The 21,147-nt window shown below is 36.1% G+C and overlaps 3 protein-coding genes and 1 long non-coding RNA gene across 8 annotated transcripts; 2 read left to right on the forward strand and 2 right to left on the reverse strand.

The window, feature by feature from the left end:
* Positions 1-3,536: 3,536 nt before the first annotated feature.
* LOC103413350 (2-methyl-6-phytyl-1,4-hydroquinone methyltransferase, chloroplastic-like) lies at positions 3,537-5,872 on the forward strand. Of its 2 annotated transcripts, XM_008351821.4 has the most exons (4): positions 3,537-3,676; positions 3,846-4,449; positions 4,875-5,181; positions 5,570-5,872. In XM_008351821.4, the coding sequence occupies exons 2-4, from the start codon at positions 3,869-3,871 to the stop codon at positions 5,723-5,725; spliced, it is 1,044 nt and encodes a 347-aa protein (XP_008350043.2). In that variant the 5' UTR covers positions 3,537-3,676; positions 3,846-3,868; the 3' UTR covers positions 5,726-5,872. The 2 variants fall into 2 exon arrangements, with proteins under 2 accessions (XP_008350043.2, XP_008350042.2); XM_008351820.4 differs by lacking the exon at positions 3,537-3,676 and having other exon boundaries at positions 3,687-4,449.
* Positions 5,873-6,477: 605 nt separating this feature from the next.
* LOC103430176 (peptidyl-prolyl cis-trans isomerase CYP63-like) lies at positions 6,478-11,589 on the reverse strand. Of its 4 annotated transcripts, none has more exons than XM_029089151.2 (14): positions 11,303-11,589; positions 10,592-10,675; positions 10,407-10,461; positions 9,717-9,805; positions 9,524-9,548; positions 9,374-9,412; positions 9,171-9,288; positions 8,816-8,982; positions 8,406-8,733; positions 8,167-8,309; positions 7,858-8,047; positions 7,393-7,752; positions 7,234-7,314; positions 6,478-7,066 (listed from the first exon to the last, which is right to left on the reverse strand). In XM_029089151.2, exons 2-14 carry the CDS (start codon positions 10,667-10,669, stop codon positions 6,724-6,726), a joined length of 2,016 nt encoding a protein of 671 aa, XP_028944984.1. In that variant the 5' UTR covers positions 10,670-10,675; positions 11,303-11,589; the 3' UTR covers positions 6,478-6,723. The 4 variants fall into 4 exon arrangements, with proteins under 4 accessions (XP_028944984.1, XP_028944982.1, XP_070664797.1 ...); XM_029089149.2 differs by having other exon boundaries at positions 7,393-7,755; XM_070808696.1 differs by having other exon boundaries at positions 10,592-10,671; positions 11,303-11,457.
* A 4,487-nt stretch (positions 11,590-16,076) lies between these two features.
* LOC139189645 (uncharacterized) lies at positions 16,077-18,254 on the reverse strand. Its single transcript, XR_011573467.1, has 4 exons — positions 18,084-18,254; positions 16,669-16,804; positions 16,401-16,566; positions 16,077-16,303 (listed from the first exon to the last, which is right to left on the reverse strand). It is a non-coding gene; the product is annotated as an uncharacterized lncRNA (long non-coding RNA).
* A 1,469-nt stretch (positions 18,255-19,723) lies between these two features.
* Positions 19,724-21,058, forward strand: LOC103423083 (calmodulin-like protein 11). The gene is made up of 4 exons (XM_008361151.4): positions 19,724-19,981; positions 20,169-20,326; positions 20,425-20,502; positions 20,725-21,058. Exons 1-4 carry the CDS (start codon positions 19,906-19,908, stop codon positions 20,857-20,859), a joined length of 447 nt encoding a protein of 148 aa, XP_008359373.2. The 5' UTR covers positions 19,724-19,905; the 3' UTR covers positions 20,860-21,058.
* The last annotated feature ends 89 nt before the right edge of the window (positions 21,059-21,147 follow it).

Here is a 21,147-nt window from a genome sequence, read left to right on the forward strand (position 1 = left end):
TGAAAGTTTAGTGATATCCAGTCAAGATTACCATCAACAGATTTAGAAATTCTAGGGATAATTAATTCACTTGAAGCATTTTCTTTATTTTTACATAATGAAGTATTTACGATTAGAACAGATTGTCAAAATATAGTTTCTCATTATAACAAGATACATCCTAATAAACAGACAGCCCGAAGATGGGTTAATTTTGTTGATTCAATTACAGGAAATGGTTTTAAACCAATTTTTGAACATATAAAAGGTAATGACAATACATTAGCTGATATCTTATCAAGATTAATTTGTTGAACATGTATGAAATATCGTGGACCATCATCAACAAATAGCACAGGCTGCAAGGTAGAAGAGTTTCTTTCAATGGCATGATGATGCACCATCAGCCTTCACCATTCAGTGGATTTCAAAATAGCATGAGCAGACCAGCATCACCACCAGTACCTACGTTCAACTTTAATGACAATATTATTGAAGGAATTAGAAATCCAACTCTGAGATATAGGTCAAGGGTACCAGGGCTTTCTGATAGGCAGCAGATTCTCTTAGATAATTTTTGGAATATTCAAATTAAACAGCCAAGTATGAGGTTAGGTCATGAAAAATTAATTAGAGCCTTGGAACAAGAGTTTGATAGTTTTAATTTTAATTTCCACCAAAACCAGTAGCATATTTATTCTCTTGAGCACAACCTTCAAGCCATCTCTAAGGACCATGAGTCATTACTTGGTAAGTTTACCAAAATGAACCAAGAACTCCAATCTCTTAGAATGCAGCAAAAGACAAGTGATACCTTGAAAAGAGAATTAAAAATAGGTTTAGAAACTGATCATCATAAGAATAAAGGAAAAGAGGTTATTAAACCCATAGAACAAGAGGCTAATGAGTCCATAGAAGGAATTAAGATTGAACTCTTAGAAGAAGACGTTGAAATGGAGCAACATCAAAGTAATGATCAGCATCAGGTTCTGAGTGACAAAGAAAAACAAGAAAAATATGAAAGTTTTCTTAGGAATATATCTTCAGACTTAATATTAAATGATGTTTTATTAGAAGAAATTTCAAAGGCAAAACTAAGAATAATGCCAACTAATATGCAAAATGAGATCCTGAGCAGAGCATCACAGTCCATGAAAAAGTTATAATTACAATTACAATGCGCCTTGTATCAATCCATCTTTGATCCAAAACAAGAGATGAATATTATTACAAAGATGTATCATCCATGTCTTTGTGATAGTACAGAGAATTGTATTTGTAAACCAGAGGTTAGCGTAGTTGTGATCAGGATTAACATGAGAGATTTTAAATCATGGCATTTTAGTTATGAGCATCAGGAAAAACATAATGTGGTAGAAGTTACCCTTGCCTTACTATTAGAGTTTGGTTATCTCGATAAAATATTTATTAACCGTATTTCTCAACTAGAATCATTTCCTGAAAAACTTATAAAAGTAGCAGAAGATTATCTAGAAAGGTGGAAAGAAATTTGCATAAGTTTTATTAGGAGTCCTCCAGATTGATATGTACATATGCATAAAGAGAAATCTAGGCATATAGTCATGATCAATGAAGAGTCATTTAGACTAAATCCTATCTCCTCACATAGGTGGACTCCTTCATACAAAGATATTTTAAAATTTAGAATGATCCAAATGTTTGCTTTAGATGAGTTTGAAGATTTTAGGTATGACATGGTACTAGTAGCAGAAGAAGAAGAGATGTATATTTACAGCAAGACAAGAATCAGTCATCAGCCTTATTGGAAGCGCCAAAATTATAAAGAAGAAACAACAGAAATATATTACAAGGTGAAAGAAGATAAAGAAAGAGATGCGGAGCTAGTAGAAGGCGATGAACAATATTGGAATAATTTGTCAGAAGAAGAGCTGCATAACATCGACAACATGATGGAAGCCTGAAGAGCTAGGTATAAAATTAGCATAAGTTTAATAGCATAATGTAAAATGATGTATTTCCAGACAGAAATGTCAACATCTTTGTGGACCCCCCTGTAATGGCATAAGAGTAAATAAAGAAAAGAACTTGATCCATTATGGACCTTTCATACACAAAATGTCCTTATAATTAAGAATGAATAGTTCCATGCCCTTTTCGTTAAAACTCCCTAATATTAATGTATGAGATATGTCCCACTTTTAGAAAATAATAATATAAAATAAAATACATTATTATAATTTGAATGAAATAGTAACATCACGTGGAGATGTTTCAGGTGCACCTAAAACATACTCGCATACTAATGTCTTGAGACTTAGAAATCAATAATACTTATCAATTCCAATCCAATATATAACATGCATACTTTTTTTTTTTTTTTGAGATGATATAACATGCATACTTAAATGAAATAAGTTTTGGAATGATTTTAATTCTTAATTTTCCAAAGTTTTCTAAAATATACTGTTAAAGTTATTATACTGTGTGACTTTCTTTGTATTTTACTAACACATAAGAAATTATAAAAAGTGTAACTTACACGTTCAAATTCGTAATCTAATACTTGAAAAAACAAGAATAAGATCAACTTGAAACTAATTCGATGTAGATAAGATGACGAAATGGATTGAAGATCAAGTTGAAAGGTGTAAATCGAACACCAAGTGACACAAATGAAAGGAGCACAATTTTTGGGCAAACAGCCAACAAACTTTAGTGTTGCATGGTAAAAAGAAAAACCTTATACAATTAGATCCCAACAAAAGTGGTCCATTTTACATTTATCTATCCTACCAACTGCTGACAGAATTGATGTGGGATGGAGTACCATCACATCTTGCAGCAAGAGATCGATTCTGCATGGCTCACCACAACTCCAAATGTAAAACGACTAAGAGATTATTTTTGTTTTTGCACAATTAAGTTTTAGTTGAAGGTTTTTCTTTCGGGATATAAACGGTTTTAAAGGAGTGAAGAATTGAACACGAGATTCTGAACATAAAAGTGAAGCTAAAAGTTTTCCGCACGTTATAGTTTTTTTTTATGTACAAATGCTATTTTACGCGAAATTGTCTAGTATATATGGAGGAAATTTCGAATTTAAGTGTAAAGAAAAAAACAAACTGTTCTTGTCAATTTGGCTAAATTTAATCACTATTTTAGTTATGTTGGACAAAACATTGTACTCCCCCATTTGCAGTCATATCCGAATTCTGCTCGCTGCAGTATATAAACTAAAATTAAATTAACGTAGACAATAGTTTGTCTTAAAGAATAATCTTTTGGAATATCGTGGCCTTCAAAAATAAGAATTAGACAAATAAAAAGAAGAAAGAAAAAAAATGATCTTGTTGGCGCCACAGTGCAAGTAGCACTACCACAAGAACGTTCACCTAAAGGGAAGAGTTTTCAATGTGATTGGTATACGGAGTGGTACACTACGTGTTATTATATAAATAGTGAGATATGTGTGCTAAAAAGTTAATAACTTAAAAAATAAAATTTCTCATCATTTCTATCAAAACACGTGCAGCATTTGTGTTCTGATCACAATTAAAAATTTCTCCACCTAAAGAAAGTAGCACCACACGAACGCTGCGTCACAGTTCACTCACAACCATTTTGTTTGTATCCCTCTCTCTACCTTAAACCTGTGGTGCTCCTTCAACACTCAAGAAAAGCTTCTTCCTCTCAATCTGTAAGCTCCCCTCAACCAGTAAGTTCTCTCTCTCTCTTGTAAACTTTCCATTTCGAGAGAGAGATAAGTGAACAGAGCAACAGTAAAACCCCATAAAACTGCTACAATTTTCATGCAGATCAATTTCCACTGATTTTATTCACTTAGCTGAAAACCCAAGTGAAATTCAGTAGCTTTTTTCTTTCAGAGTTTTCTCTTAAGTATCAAATCATGGTCTCTGCGATGCTCAATGGAGCTGAGAATCTCACCCTCGTCAGAGCAATAACCCCAAACGGGCTGAGTTTCAACGGGTCGGATCTTCACGGGAAGCAGTTTCTGAAAACGGGGTTTGCTTCAGCCACAAGAATTTCCAAATCTTGTGGTAGAATCAGTGTGCCCAGATGCAGCAGCAGCGGCAACAGCATCTCGGCTCCTAGGCCGGCTTCTCAGCCGAGGTTTATTCAGCACAAGAAGGAGGCTTTCTGGTTCTACAGATTCCTCTCAATTGTGTATGACCATGTTATAAACCCCGGGCATTGGACTGAGGACATGAGGGATGAAGCGCTCGAGCCGGCTGAGCTCACTGATCGGAGGATGATTGTGGTGGATGTTGGTGGCGGCACGGGGTTCACCACTCTGGGGATTGTGAAGCATGTGGATGCTAAGAATGTCACCATTCTTGACCAGTCACCCCATCAGCTTGCCAAGGCTAAGCAGAAGGAGCCCTTGAAGGAGTGCAAGATTATTGAGGGGGATGCTGAGGACCTCCCTTTTCGAACTGATTACGCTGATCGATATGTATCTGCTGGGAGGTACATTGCTCATACCCTTTTCATTGGTGTGTTTTCTAGCTTTTGTTAATCTTCGAGTTGCAACTTTGTCATGTAATGTGTTGATTGTGTTTCAATTTAACCGCTAGAAAGTAGTCTTCGCGTATGTAGAATGCTATTATACGCACATCTGGGTTAGTCTTTTTGGATAAGACAATGTTCGAATCCCCCTCCTCCTCGTAGGTTAGAGTAGTTTAGAATATCATCTTGTCAGAAAGAATGCTATTGCTCAATTGAGAACGAACGCATCTTTGGTTTTCAAATGCACACTTGACGCGAAATATTGAACTCGAACAAGTAGTGAAAAAGTGCAGGATGGTATTCACTTTTAGCTCATCTTGAATTTCAAACGCACATGCTAACTTTTGTAGTCTTTCTAATGGGACTGTATGATTGCATTTTCTCAGCATCGAGTACTGGCCAGACCCGCAGCGTGGCATCAAGGAAGCATACAGGGTCTTAAAACTCGGAGGAAAAGCATGCGTAATTGGTCCTGTGTACCCAACATATTGGTTATCTCGCTTCTTTGCCGATGTATGGATGCTCTTCCCAAAGGAGGAAGAGTACAGTGAGTGGTTCCAGAAGGCAGGGTTTAAAAATGTCCAGCTGAAAAGAATTGGCCCGAAATGGTATCGTGGGGTTCGCCGCCATGGATTGATCATGGGATGTTCTGTAACAGGCGTTAAGCCTGCTTCCGGGGATTCTCCTTTACAGGTACTTTCTTTAGGAGAACTCTGTTTGACCTGTTTCTTGATGATTAATGCTCTTCCATGTTCGATTTCTTATCTTTTCAGCATTTAGAGTTGATTAAGATTCAAGCACTCCGATGAAACTAGTAGATTCTAACTGTGTAGTAGTTCGATTATCATATACGTTGGCCATGCTACTACTGTTTAAAGAAACGGAAAAACGTTATGATTTCCGGTATAAGTCGTGGAAGTTCCGGTCACTAACATGGATCACTGAACTCGAATGCTATTGCTGTCAATTGCAAGAGCAGATGGTGGCTTTTCAATTTTGTTCTTGTTTTATGATGTGTGGTTCCTTCTAATCCTGTGTTCTATCTTATTTACTCTTCATCTGTCGTTGTGTTCCGATGCAGCTTGGTCCGAAAGCAGAGGACGTGACAAAGCCGGTGAACCCATGGACGTTATTCGTGCGGTTCATGTTGGGTGTCATGGCAGCAGCATACTATGTACTGGTGCCTATATACATGTGGATCAAAGATAAAATTGTACCCAAAGGCCAACCAATCTGAGAGAGAGTTGATGCCTTTTGGTTCTACTCCTAGTAGTAGTAGGCAGGCATAGTTGTGGCGTGTGCATGAAGGATGAGACTGAATTGTTGATGATCGATATCGCAAACATATATTTCGAAAGTTTATGATTACCCTAAAATTCATTTATGTGCTATCCTAACTTTCAATTTCATTTGGGAATTTCATTTGGGTCTGACCTTGAGTTTAAAACTTTATATGGAATCATTTGGTGGGTGTTTATAACTTTGGAATTAGATTTTTAATTGGTTTTGTGAAGTTTTAACTTTATTTTCATTTGGATCTGACCTTTTAGCTGTCATTAAAAATAATCATAAAATTAAAGTTGTAAATACCTAAATTCAGTCTTTGGCAAGCCATCATGCATGATAACTAAGTAACTAGTATTTAGTAAATATTAATTTTGAAAAATTCTTTATTTAAATTTCTAGATTCTGATGAATTCTTCATTTAGAATTGGTGACCAACAATCGACCCACCACCAATTTTAGATCAAGATTCCAGCATGCCTTGAAAGTGTAAGTCATTTTTCCATTCTATTTTGTTGATTTTGTCATTTGGGCTTCTTAGAAAGCTCAACCGATGGGACACAGTAGTGGTTGCGCTTTGTCATTTGGGCTTCTTAGAAAGCTCAACCGATGTGACGTAGTAGTGGTTGCGCTTTACCACTTGAGCTACAAGTCCAAAACTTCGTCACTAGGTTGAATGGTGATTTAAGTATGTAAGCAATCAGATGCACCACCAAAAATTGGCGTTTTGTTTTAGCTCTAAACGGGCATGAAATCCCCTAGTCTCCGAAAAAAGGGAAACAAAAACCCCACACATCATGCTATAACCAAGTCAATTACATTCAAATTATATTGCAATGCGAAAGCAAGATCGAACGAGAAACATAACCTAGAATTCCGATCGATCCATTCTGCGTACATATACATGTACAGAAGATGCAACTACTCTCGTGCCGGAACCGGGGAAAAGATTTAAGGACTGATATCATCATATGAAACCAACCCCCTCTGAGCAGGTGGGGAGCTTGATATTGACCTACTGGGAGACCTAGGAGTTCGATTACGACGCTTAGGTGTAGCATCTGGAGATCTGGAATGAGAGGGCCTCGGGCTTCTCGACCTGGACTTAAGCCTACCTCTGTCTGGAGAGTGCTGATCACCAATTCGGGGTCCAAGGCGGGACTTTAGTCTATCACTTACAGGAGGTCGATCTACTGGACTACGACTAGGGCTGCGGCTGCGGTCCCTAGTATGGCCACGGTAACCACCAGGGCTGCGGGAAATGCTCCTACTTCGACTTCTCCTGCTCCTGTTTCTATATATATATATATACGGAAAACCCAATCAATAGCATGCAACATTCGTGCCTCAATATGCAAACGACAAATCCAATTAAGTGCAGGAGCATAATACAGTAAAACGACAAATCCAATTCAGGCTGGTTGAGAGAGAGAGAGAGAGAGAGAGAGAGAGAGAGAGAACCTGGGAGGGCTTCCGCCTCTTGGTGGGCTTCGGAAATGTCTACGAGGTGGGCGCTCAGAAAAATTTCTATAGCTTGAGTACCTTCAGACATGCAAAAGATAATTCATTTTACGCGAATGCTTTATTACTCATAAATCACTAACATAATACTGAAATTACCTATCCCGGTTACTTCTGTAAGTGTCTCTTCGATCATTACTATAGGAATTACGGAGTGAACGCTCAGGAGATGGAGTACGGTAACGACGTGCAAAGGCAAAGCGGTCAGTGAAGCCACGCCCTTTCCTAATGCGCTTTGCATTTCCATTTGGAGAAGTGCTTTTTGACAAACCCCCGTCATGATTGGTAGTAGAAGGTTCAGGAGCTTTGCGGACAGGGCTACCCGATGGACTCCTAGAAAGCCTTCCTCTACTTTTCTCACCAGTATTCCTCGGAGGACTTCCACTAGGAATTCTATTAGGACTTGGGCTTGGCCTGCTCCTAGGGCTATTTCTTGACCTCCTTTTGTGAGTCGGACTTCTGCTGATTAAATATGCACAGAAATTGTCAAGCAATAAAAAAACTAACTATTAGTTGTGCATGAACCAGTCTAAATAAACGCAATTGGCTATTAACAGTGGAAACCTGGAGTTGTTCGAATCATCTGAGTCGGAGTTCTGATTAGCAGTTTTAGCTTCTGCATTATGCCCGTTGTTGAAAGGTGCATCATTCTTTCGAGATAATTCACCTTCTCCTTGAGATGAGTTGCCCTCAGTTTTCTTCATACCATGATTGTTCCTCTGTTCGACAACAATTTTTTTTTCTTTTCCCGCATCTGAAACATAACAACAAACCACGAGCAGGCACGCACACAAATAAATGTTAATAACATATAACTCACATAAACTATTATCAGGTAACAGTGGACATCTTGTGATAATATAGATGACATACCATTGGTTGGAAGTTTTTTTTCTGCACCTTTTAAGTTACTGGTTTTACGGGAAGAAACATGAGGACCATCTTTATCATCATCAGAACTGCTTCTGCTGCTTCTAGAACTCTCACTTTCTGTATCACTTGAACTTTCCGATCTCCTGAAAACAAGGTCATAATAAACATCCATGGAAAATAAGAGGCCAAGGCAGAAAACAGAAAAAAGAAGTGGCAGTTAAAGTAACTAGGAACCGTACCGTTTTGACTTGCGCCTTGATCGTTTGGAATGCCGCCTGCTCTTCCTCTCTTTTTTTCCATCTCTTCTTTTCCTTGAACGCTGGTGCTTACCTTTTTTAACAGATTTCCTCTTCCTGCGCCTTCCATCACCAGACGAACTTGAGTCAGATAGAGAAGAATCAGAATCAGAATCTAAAGAATCTGACTCAGACTCTGAGCTGTAGGAGTCAGATGAAGAATATTTTCTTCTCTTAGTTCTTTCCTTCAAGGATTTTTTACGCCTTCCTCTAGCTTCCTCATCAGAACTATCCTCAGAGGATGAAACCTTTCCTGATTTCCTCTTTTTACCTGGACGAAAAACTGATCTTATATGCTGCCAAAATAAAGTATTTATATGCCTCTTGTGTCAGTACTTATGTACACACATTACCTTTCTCTTTCTCTTTCTCTGTTGCAACAGGGATTTTAATTTCTGAGAATTCACCACAATCCACAATCTTCACGGTTTCTAAAGGTTTTCCATCTGCAGTTCCCACTTTCTCAGTTTTCTCAACTACATCCATTCCCTTCACAACTTTTCCAAAAACAACATGTTTCCTGACAAAGAATATAAAGAAAAACGCATTCAATGACTAAAAATCATTTTACAAGCTACAAAAGGACCCTACATAAAACATTATTTACCAAGTGGTGAAAAATGGAAATGAAAAAGATCTATGGTGGTAGGTAATGTGTATAAATGGCATCTCACATAAAAGTGTGAATAAAAAAGCAATTTAAATTACCCATCGAGATGAGGCTGGTGCCTGAAGATTATAAAGAACTGGGAACCATTTGTGTTTGGACCAGCATTTGCCATAGACAGAAGACCAGGTCCATCATGCTTCAATTTAAAATTTTCATCTGCAAGGGGAATGAAAATCATGACCACAACTAAACAGTTATGAAGCATGCAAGTTCCTGCACACACAAACAAACAAAAAACTACCTGCAAACTTTCCTCCATAAATACTTTCTCCACCAGTGCCTTCAAACCAATCAAAGGTCAATCTTTACAAGTCTGGGCATGAATTTCAAAGTAAAACAGAAAATTTGCATTCATCAAACAAAAAATTGATTTATAGGAAGAAATTCACACCATTTCCATTTGAAAAGTCACCACCCTGTATAAAAGAGAAACATGGACAATTATGACATGTTAGTACTTACAAGATAAATAAATAAAATGAGCAGAAAAAGTTGTCATCTCTACCTATAACAGAGTGATTTGTCCTTTCAGGAAGATAAGTAATATTAGACGGTGGCGGTTCACTAAAAAAGAGACAACATACCTGTGCCATAAATCCTTTTATTACTCGATGGAATGTTGATCCTTTGTAATGGAGAGGTTTGCCTGTAGATTTTCCAATGCCCTTCTCACCTATAACAGAAGACAACACAAAATGTCACCTCATAGGTCACTTAACCGATGATGAATGTAAACAGAAAAAAATTCATACCAAGAAAAACAAAAGATATGGAATCAAACACTATAACCAGATTTCCAAATCTGATAATGTATCACTACAGGGGTTTACGAACTGATTTAGAGCTTGTTTGGATGTGCTTTTAAAATGACTGAAAGCGCTTTGGGTGAAAATATTTTTGAAAACAATCCTTAGTAAAAATGTTAGTACATCCTGGAAAAGCACTTAAAGTGCTTCCTGGGAGAAGCACATAACTGGTGCTTCTTGTAGAAAGCACTTAAAGTGCTTTTGGAACCCAAAAATATTTTCTCTAAAAGCGTTTTCAATCATTTTAAAAGCACATCCAAACAAGCTCTTACCTCAGCAACACCAATGTGGTTCCAATGCTCACAAATCCTATGTCTTCTTAGTCTTTATATTTTGTTTCTTCCAGACATAACCATAATAAAACCAAATCTGCATCCCTCAAACTTTTAAAGAATCAAAAGTGGACACTTAACCAACAAACACAACAATCAAATTACATTAAAAAGATAAATCAACATTCACAGTTACCTGTACAGAGAGCCCTAAAATTCTCTGCTGTCTTGGGAACAACATCAGCAAAAAGCTACAAAATTTTGGGAGAAACGAGTTTAACATTAACACTATATCAAAATGCAAGCCAAAATTTTCCTTTTATAACAAGTAAAACAAGCTAAAAACTCCAACAAGTGAGAGTGTAACTGATTTTTATGTACCTCAATAACAATTTGTTCCACAGGGGCCCTATCAATTGATACATCTAAGAAGACACGAGGGTTCTTTTTCTTGCTCATATCTTCCTGTTTCAAGAACATCAGAGCAAAAGAAGTAAATAAACACATACCATCTTACAGTGTAAACCTGCGTAACAATCCCGCATAGTTATAAGTAAAATCTACATACCATTTAGCTCAAGAAAGTATCTTTGAAAGTAATTCAGCGAAAATACACAAATTGAAGGAATTTTTTTTAACAAGATATAGCGAAACAATAAGGGCAGATAGAAAAAACCAATAAGTGAAGCTGAGAACCCTAGAAATCGGAAAAAGGAAATGCAGGGTTCTATTTAGTTCCATGGGTTTTGGCAATGATCTTGACATTGATCCTTTCCATGCTGAACCCATAATTCGGATTCCCCTACCGGTTTTTCCATCGGCATTGAATTCAAATTCCAAATGTGCCCAATATCACCGTTAGCTGAAACTACTCCAAGTTTTGTTCTTTCAGCTAATCCTCAGAACCAAATCGACATACCCTCAACGGGAATCGCAAAACCTGAAACCTAAACGTCCGATCACGATACCTATTTATCTCAAAACCCTAATGCCAAACTTTTGGGATTGCATCGGTTACTGTAAAATGGTGTGTTGCGGTACTCGAATTATAAAACTTTATGTGAAAGCTGGTATGAGAAATTGAAAGAGCACCTGTTGGTTAAGCTCCACTTTGTCCGAGTAAACTCGGTTCCGGATTCGGAAACAAAATGCGACGGCGGCGGCGGCGAGGCGAGCGAGGAGAGAGTGAATAGACGAGGCTTTGCTGCTGCTGCTTTGCTGTCGCTGGCGCTTTCGCTAAAACCCCCGAGAGTTATACGATTCTCACCTATCTTGGGCTGAGGACCAATCGACTGCTACGCGGTACATGGTTTTGCGGTAGATCTATACGCTTTTTCCTCTAACAACCAAGCATCTCTAGGCATCAAATTCAAATCATCAAATTTCAATTTGATAACTGACTTGGTAATTTGACATACGTCAATATAATCATTTCACCCGATAGGTCAAAATTTATTGCTTCATTTATGTTTATTTTAAACAAAAATAATAAAAGTTGGGTTGTTATTTGTTTAAAAATAATAAAATAATACTTAAATGTGCTAGCATTTAAGATGAGGTAAGTGGAATGCTTATGGAAATAGCAAAAATCATATTTGAAGGCAGCTTCAAATTTGACATCTCTTTATATATGTCTGCTTAGTCTTCTTTTGCATGTCAACTTTAACATCTCTGTTGGAGAAAATAGTATGTCATTTGTTATTGTTATATGTTTATGTGACATTTTTGATATCTCATTTGGAGATGGTCTTAAGCCACCACAAGCGAAAATCATCATCGATTAGTTCCAACACAATCCTATTCCAAATATTTTCAATTCCAATTTTGGATTCTTCTAATTTTATTCTGGATAATTCAACTCCAATTTTGGATATTTTGAAATCATCTTCGATCTCTTTTTCCTTGTATTGACAATGAAACTATTATGACATGTTTTCAAAGTATGAAACTTCGTCTTGGACAAATTTAGTCTTTGTAGCTTGCAATGTTGTTTGTATAAAGATTATGAATAAAAAGTTAGTAGTTTATCGTTTAATTTTTTAATGTTACTTTCGTCTAATTTTTTTAAACTTTTTTTTTATTAAAACCACTCGATATATATTAAAATTCTAAATCCGCCACTGTACGAGTGGCTATAAAATGTGTCTCATCTCTCAAGTTTTATTTCCTCTTCGTTCTTTTTGGGAAGTCTCATCTATTTTCTTCCATTTTCCTGTTGTTTCCTCTTTAAACGATTGTTGTTTGTGATTTGCTTTATGCATTATGATTCACTATGTAAAATGTGAACCTCAATATACAACGATTGCATCACGATAAATGACACGTTAGAAGAAATTGAATTTTAAGTCTAATATAATCTTAACTCATTATCTCACTTTTACCTGCATGACCAATTAAGAGCTAACCTTAAAGTGTGCATTTTTGCTCACCCACACTAATTATAGAGTATGCTCACCACCAATTTCAATGTTTGCTATGTGTAATCCACACTAACTCTAGTTAAGCCTCTCTATTTTTTTCGCTTTAATTAGTAGAAGTGAGAATCTACTTTTACTCATTTACTTCCATATATATATCCTTTCTTTTTAATTTTTTTATTAAAACTTAAAAAATCACCTTTTTGAATACAAACAGACTCAACTAATTCCAATTTAAAAACATAAACACAAACTTACAACCCCAATGTCGATTACACCTTCATAGTAATTGTTTTTTGTAAACTTCCATGACTTAGATCCTTACTATTGTATGATCATGTAAGGAGTTTTTATCATAAATAGGATTTGTAACTAGTTGGAGATTATGGTAATCAAAATATGTGTAATCAAACTTTTATGGTAATTAAAATATGTGAGCTTGATCTTCCATCTACATATGATTCTAACTTTATATGGATATACGAATAATATCAAATCACTTCGTCAATATCCAACAAAAACTAATTTCAGTGACAAAACTAATAGGACAAATGATGTCATTCAAAATACAGTTGTTTTATTTGAAACTCGTCAAAATAAAATTGTACAAAAAGCTAGTCCAAAAATACTATTGTTTCAGATGAAACTCATCAAAATGAAATTGTACAAAGCTAGTAGGATGAATATTCTCCACTTCAAAGGATGTCGTTCCAAAAAAAATTCTCTAAATTCTATTACAACTTGATCTAAGGTGTTTATGGATTTGAAAAATTCAGTTCATGAGTGGTTCCCAGAGGTATTGGTTGAATGTTTGATGTTGATGGATTTGAAAATTTTAGTTGAGGAGTGATTCCCAGAAAAAAATGGTACACTATATATATATATATATATAGTACATTTAGTGAAGATACAAATAAATTAGTAATTGGACATCATGGGACTTATAGCTTGAAATCCAAGTTGGTGATTTTGAATCCCTTGAATTGGCAAATTTTGAATCCCTTGCACACAAGGAACAATTGGAAATCCATAAGGAAAATGTGTGACTTGACTTACGGGTGCCATATTGAATTGGTTTTGACTTGGCATTCCAACATGATCCTAGATACCAATTCCAATTGATAAATCAGAAATATATTAAAACAATGCTAATGAACAAAAATATAAATAAATAAATAAAATATGGGTAAATTACATAGTAGCCCCTCAGGTTTGAGGTCTATTACAACCCCATACAACAACTTTAAAACATTTCACTTTCATACATCCAGTACCATTTTATTTCAAAATAACACCTCCGTTAGATTTTCCATCCATTAGTCTGTTAAATGCTGACGTGGCAGCCACATTTGTGCTGATGTGGCTGCCACATGGAAAAAAAATATTTTTTATACATTAAAAATATTATAATATTAACCCAATTAAAAAAAAAAAAAACTAGAAAATCTTGAAACCCAGATCCCTTCTCCCCCCCCCCCCCCCACCCTTCCTTCTGCAACTCCCAAAATCCACTATTCTCCCCGCAACCCCCAAACCCATATACCCCATCTTCATCTTCTTCCCTGCAACCCAGAAATGATAACCCCCCACCCCACCCCACCCGCATCCCTCACCCTAAAACCAGAAACCCAAAACACCCCCGCGCCCCCCTTAACCCGCGACCCTCCCTGTGCACCCCCCTAACCCGCGACCCTCCCTCCCTCCGCACCCACTCTCTTTCCTTCTTTACACACCCTCCGAACCCAGATCCTCTTTCTTCCCATTCTCCTATCTGCAATCCCTTCCCACTATCCCTCACCCACCCACCCCCAACGACCTCACCCCCTACCCACATACCTGCAACAACAAAAAGAAGAAGAAGAAGAGGGAGGAAGAAGAAAAAAAAGAAACCCCCCCGGCCTTGCCGCGACCCTCGACCCACGACCCACGACCCACCTCCCTTCCCCCCGCTCCGCCTCAACCCGCGACCCACTTCCCTTCCCTTCCCCCCCCCACCCGCAGCCCGACCGCGACCCGCGACCCACGACCCACTTCCCTTCCCTTCCCCCCCACCCCTATACCCCCCTCTCACGCGACCTTCTGGCGACCTTCCCGCGAACTGGGCTATTTTTTTTCTCCCTCTTCTTTTTCTTATTCTTCTTGCAGGTTTTGAGGGGGGGACGAACTGGGGTTTTTTTTTTTCCTCCCTCTTCTTCTTCTTCTTCTTCTTCTTGTTGGAGGTTTTTGGGTTCTAGGTTAGGGATAAAGATGTGGGTCACTTGGGGGGAGGTCGCTGGGGGGTGGGTGAAGGATAGTGGGAAGGGATTGCAGAGAGGAGAGGGGGAAGAAAGGGGATCTGGGTTAGGGTTTTTATGTTTTTTTTTTTTAATTGGGTTAATATTATAATATTTTTAATGTATAAAAAATATTTTTTTTTCCATGTGGCAGCCACATCAGCACAAATGTGGCTGCCACGTCAGCATTTAACAGACTAATGGATGGAAAATCTAACGGATGTGTTATTTTGAAATAAAATGGTACTGGATGTATGAAAGTGAAATGTTTTAAAGTTGTTGTATGGGGTTGTAATAGACCTCAAACCTGAGGGGCTACTATGTAATTTACCCATAAAATATTCATGACAAAAAATTGCTAAACTTTAAACCAGAGTTTATGCATATCTTGTTGATAGTCCGTTCATCTCATATGCATTTGAATTGGATTCTTTAAAAGCTATTAAACAATTAAAATAATAATTACATTGACAAATGCAAATTGTGAATCAAATAGTAAATAAAAACAAGCTAAATAAGTGCTAACCTTTTCTCTTGTATGGACCTTTCTTTTTTAGGTTGATTAGATTCCAAAGCACTCTTCATTCTACCTTTTGCCCCGACCTTTGGACTTCTGAACTATTAGATCTTGGATCTTAAGATTTTTCTCAGCTTCAGTCACATGCTTAACATAATTTACATCATTTGTTCCATCATCTTGTTCTCCAAAATTGGCATGTTTTTCCATTTTTTTCTCCAACTTTAACAACTCAGATTTCAAAAAACTACATTTTTTGCTATTTTTTGCACCTTTTGCTATAATTGTTTGTGCTATATTAGATAGCTCGCTATGATGAACCAAGGAAGATGAGTCTAAATTATTCACAGCCGGTTCACCATAAGAATCAAATCCAATACCACATTTAGCATCCTTACTCCATCTTTTCAAATAATAATCGGATGATATACTTGACAAGTCTAAATCATAGTATAACTTTAGAGCATGTGCACAAAGAATCCCCTCAAACTTAAACTTTTTGCAATTGCACAAAACTGTTTGATTTGCAAGGTCATACATAAGTGTTCTATTAATTCCTTGTTTTTTTTAGTTCATTACTGTGTATGTACGTGTTAGCCCATCATCACTTTCTAATTTTAGTGGCCTCAAATTTAAAACTTTCTTAACCTCCTCTTGGAAACAATAAAAAATCTTACTTGTATATTGCTTTGTTGCTTCAATCTCCACATTCCAATAAGAATACAAACTACACCATTTTTGTTTAGTTGCATCTTCTACTTGCCTTTCCTTTTCTTTTCGATCCATTACTGCTTTATCATATTGCATGACGAACTCTTGCAGAAGGAGATTTCGAGCAAAATACTAAACTTGTTCATGCTTTCAATTCTTTGTGTTGTTGTCATACCTAAGAAAAAAATGGAAGCTGATCACAGTATAGTGGAAAAAGAAACTTGTGAATAATATGTAAAAATAATATAATAGGAATTGGTCAAGAGTAATACCTGCACAAAAGTGGTCTCGACCATAAACTTGTGCCCATTTATCACGTAATAGATATATCCCTTCTAGCCAATCATTTTCTCTCAATTCATAATCATCAAGTAACTTATTCCAACTTGATTCAAATTCTTCAACAGTCTCCGGATCATATATGCATCTTTTGAAATCCTGCGTAAATGATTTAAACTCACTAAAAACATGATTCAAGTTCCTCGCAGCATTCTAATATATGTGCCACAAACAAAGTCCGTGGTGACAATTAGGAAATACTTCACTAATCCCAGCATCAATTGATTAGGCTTGATATGTAAATATGGTTCTTGGTGCTTTTCCATCCATGGCTTGTAAAAAGGCCTTGAACAGCCACTCACATGCATCTGATGTCTCTCCATCTAGCAAACCACATCTGAAAAGTATGGTTTGACCATGATTATTGATACCAACTACTGGGCCACACACCATATTATATCTATTGGTTTTGAATGTCGTATCAAAACACACAACATCACCAAATATAGCATAATTGCACCTCGAATTTCCATCACAGAAAAAACAACCACTTATTTCATTCTCCTCGGTTGTTCGAAGATAATAGAAAAATGATTTGTCTTCAGTTTGCCTTTTCTTAAAATATTCAAGCAAACATTCTGAGTTGCCCTTTTTAAGAATCCCGATGCGCTTTCTCATTATCAAATTGGTACAATTAGACTGAATAAAATTTAGTTTTTGAGACCCTCCTACTTTTGTGGTAAAGTATGAGAAGATTTGAGATGGATGTAGTCCTGCGAAATGCATTTGATCTATCAATTTTGCTTAAGAAGGCTCTATTAATCGTTGTGACCTCAATAAATGAGAACTTGATGCCGGAACAAGAACATGACAATGTTCAGCAACAAAATTTGTCACAACAAACTTCCTTTCTAAATTAAGTTTGATTTCAAGTATTGCCTTGCAGCCACATCTTGTTTCTTCTCTTTTCTTCTTGGAGTTTTATTTTATTTTATTTTATTTTTATTTTTATTTTTATTTTTATTTTTTTTAAAACCTTCACAAGAACAACAAAATTGTTTTTTCTTTAGCACACTTTACCTGTCCTTATTCTCTATGTTCTTTCTCACGCTAAATCCAACCCTTTTACCATATGCATTGTAGTAATTATATGCATCATCCTCATTATCAAAAGTCATCCCCAGAGAAATATCACCAACTTTGCTTGTAAATTCTCCTTTTTCTTCATTTTGATCCAAGACTTCAAAGGTTTAGGAATCTGAATCTAAGTGTATACAATCAACGGATTCTTTGGCATCACTGGAAGATGGAGTATGAAACTCATCATCTTGATGTTCCATCTATATAAGTATCAAATTACTTAATATTGAATTGAATTAAATTAACACCCTATAATAATCCTAAAAAGCACATATATTGACACCATATAATGATCATAAAAAGCATATATTTTGACACCCTATAATAATCCTAAGAAAAGCATATATATTGACATCCTATAATCCATGATGGAACATAATTTAAAGTATTTATGATGCAGATGAAGATGTAGACTCTGGACAGTACTATCCCGTCAGGTTACCCCACCACCGCCTCATCCTTAACACAAAATGGGTGTTTGATGCCCATCCTTACCTATAATAATCCTAAAAAGCAAATAAATGGGAATTGCATACCTTTTTGTAGTCAGAGAAAAATAGCAGATGGAAAGCCTAGAAGATGCGTAGCAGATGGAAAACCCAGAAGATGCATGCACAAGGTTGAGTCTGTTTGTATTCAAAAAGGGGAGAAAACCTAGAAGATGCGTAGCAGATGGAAAACCCAGAAGATGAATGCACAAGGTTGAGTCTGTTTGTATTAAAAAAGGGGAGTTTTTAAGTTTTAATAAAAAAAATTAAAAAGAAAAGATATATATGGAAGTAAATGAGTAAAAGTAGATTCTCTTTGCTATTAATTAAAGCAAAAAAAAAAAAAAGAAAGAAAAATAAGGCTTAACTAGAGTTAATGTGGATTACAGATGACAAATATTGAAAGGGGTGGTGAGCATACCCTATAGTTAATGTGGGTGATCAAAAATGCACCCAACCTTAAAGGCTTATGTTTGCGAAATTTGTTTACGTTGTCCAATACTAACTTATTACATATTTGACTTTTTGTATAATCAATATACCTAGCCAACGATCTCAAGCCAAAATTAAACTCGGTACAATCTAGCATAATTGCTTATAATTATAAGTATGTTTTACAAAAGTATTTTGAAACGGTTGGACTTAATCCAATATAAATCAACTTTTAAATGGTCAACAATGTAATAGGAATGAAATAATAGATATTAATGCTAAAATTGTGGTTGATCCCTTTTATATTAGCCTTGTGAATGTATGCCTTGGAACCCAAATGAGGCCGCTTAAATCCTTGATGAACATGTAATTATAATACCTAGGCTAAGAAAGTGAGATTTGGGTCCCCTTTACGGACAGAACCCTTGACTCTTAGCCAGTATAAATATTGAAGTCCCTGCAATCCTTAAAACACGCAACAAACATTTTCCATTGAGTAGTTGTATAAAATCAGATGCTTGTAGAAAACTTCGACATCGTTGTGGGGTTTTTTCCTCCTTCAAACTCAGTCAATGGCTGCCGCTCGAAGTGCTTTAGGTTAGCCATCGTTTTCTTTTATTTGTGTTTTAGTTATGTAATCATGTAAGGCCAACACAAATAACATTTAAGTCCTCGTAATTAACCAAATGACATGTCTTACAAAATTTTGTCACACGGCATGCTCCTGCTGAATACTTGGAGTCAACATATTATAGTAATGGTGTCTTTGAAATTCGATTGTTTGTTTTTAGGTCACAAATGTCAAGAACGGCAACAAAAATACGCTGAAAATGAGCATCAAAGTCATGTCCTTTTTTACTAAGAATTGTAGAAATTTTTCCGCATCAGAAATTGTGTTACTAATTTTCGCATTATACTATGAATAGATAATATGATTAACAATAAATTGAAAGTATAATATTGATAAAAATATGTGCTACAAAATTAATAATATAATATCATATGATCGTGTATAATTACTCTGAAAAACTCCTAAACTGGAGAATTAAGCTTAAGTAATTGGAGAATTCTTACAATCAAAGTATTCAACCGTTGATTCAAGACTCTTGGCCTCACTTCTAGAAAATTTCCATGTTTTGACTGGAAAAAATGCCACATGCACCATTTTTGACTATTTCAATTAAACCCTAAATTAAAAAAACTATTTAGCTTCTTTCTTTACCTACTTATAATGAGAATGCGACACAAACAATTCCAAAGTACCATTCTTTGTTTTTTTTTTGGTGAACAAGTACCATTCTTTGTTTCACATATAACAGCACAACTTTCATAGCTGCCAAACAGAAAGTTAACTTATTTTTCTCCATATAACAATACAGCTTTCTCAGCTGCCAACAGGAAGTTAACTTATTTTTCTCTCAGCTTTTGATCCAAGAAAATGGCAGAGGCATTGACAGAAGGTCAGATTGCTGAGTTCCAGGAAGCCTTCTGCCTCATCGACAAGGATTCAGATGGTAAGTTCTTATCAGGTCACGTATAATCATTACTTTACATATGTTTCCGTTAACTGATTCTTCTCGACCGGGGACGGGAGTTCCTTTAATCGCATACATCGATTCCTCTCGCGTTTATCTATCACGTGCCTTCGTGCTGCTCACGTCGATGAGTCGGTAGGGTTTTTGATCGAGTCTTTATTTGCAGGACTTATTAGCTTGGAAGAACTAGCTACAGTGATCCAGTCACTGGATCAACGTCCCTCAAAAGAAGAAATCCGGGACATGATTAATGAGATTGGTGGTGATGGAAATGGGACCATAGATTTTGAAGAGTTCTTGAATATTATGTCAAGAAAGATGAAGGTATATAAGCTCTATAATATCAAATTTACTAAACATATTTGTGTTAATTAAGCTTTTGAAACCAGTTTAGTTGATGAAGATTGTAATTAATCTTGTAGGAAAATGCTGCTGAGGAGCTCAAAGAAGCCTTCAAAGTATTTGACAGAGACCAAGATGGCTACATTTCAGCCTTTGAGGTAAAAATAAAATTATAGTTGACTGTTAGTTATGTCCCGACTTTTAAAATCTCAACTAATGTGTCAAAATTGCATTTGTTCATGTTCGGATTCACTTTAAACTTCATTTGTTTATAATTAGTGAGCATGTGTCACATCAGTTGGTATTACAAATTTGAGAAATAACGTACTGTGCAAGAAACACCACTCATATATTTACATACTTTTTTTCTTATGTGATAGTTGAGACAAGTGATGATAAATTTGGGAGAAAGATTGAGTGATGAAGAGGTTGAACAAATGATCAGAGAAGCTGATTTGGATGGTGATGGTCTAGTTAGCTATGAAGAATTTGCAAGGATGATGCTGCTCTGTTGATCTTTTCCTTCTTTCTTAATCATGTTATTAGAAATAGAAAAATGGATTAAAACTAAATCATGTGTTTAATCTTTAATCCCATTGATTAGGAAGCAATGCACATTGTGCAATTATGGTTGTAACCAATGAGAGGTGCCATTTTACTTTTATTGTTCACAACATAATTTGCTTATAATTTTTTAAAATTACAGTTGCATTATTTGGTGTGCTTCTATCTGCACTGAACTTTGAATTTTTCTTAATTTAGATTAGCTCACACCATGGACAATGGGCTCGTTTGTAAGCTTG

The sequence above is a fragment of the Malus domestica genome, chromosome 11, assembly GCF_042453785.1.
Source record: "Malus domestica chromosome 11, GDT2T_hap1".
NCBI lineage: Eukaryota > Viridiplantae > Streptophyta > Magnoliopsida > Rosales > Rosaceae > Malus > Malus domestica.

Excerpts from the sequence above, each read along its gene's own strand:
- LOC103423083 (XM_008361151.4), top strand. The coding sequence starts at position 19,906 with ATGGCAGAGGCATTGACAGAAGGTCAGATTGCTGAGTTCCAGGAAGCC. Across the intron at positions 19,982-20,168 it reads CATCGACAAGGATTCAGATG|GACTTATTAGCTTGGAAGAA; the intron begins GTAAGTTCTTAT and ends CTTTATTTGCAG. Across the intron at positions 20,327-20,424 it reads TTATGTCAAGAAAGATGAAG|GAAAATGCTGCTGAGGAGCT; the intron begins GTATATAAGCTC and ends TTAATCTTGTAG.
- LOC103413350 (XM_008351821.4), top strand. The coding sequence starts at position 3,869 with ATGGTCTCTGCGATGCTCAATGGAGCTGAGAATCTCACCCTCGTCAGA. Across the intron at positions 4,450-4,874 it reads CGATATGTATCTGCTGGGAG|CATCGAGTACTGGCCAGACC; the intron begins GTACATTGCTCA and ends GCATTTTCTCAG. Across the intron at positions 5,182-5,569 it reads CCGGGGATTCTCCTTTACAG|CTTGGTCCGAAAGCAGAGGA; the intron begins GTACTTTCTTTA and ends GTTCCGATGCAG.
- LOC103430176 (XM_029089149.2), bottom strand. The coding sequence starts at position 10,669 with ATGAGCAAGAAAAAGAACCCTCGTGTCTTCTTAGATGTATCAATTGAT. Across the intron at positions 9,413-9,523 it reads TGACTTTTCAAATGGAAATG|GCACTGGTGGAGAAAGTATT; the intron begins GTGTGAATTTCT and ends ATTGGTTTGAAG. Across the intron at positions 8,734-8,815 it reads AGAGAAAGAGAAAGAGAAAG|GTAAAAAGAGGAAATCAGGA; the intron begins GTAATGTGTGTA and ends TTTTTCGTCCAG.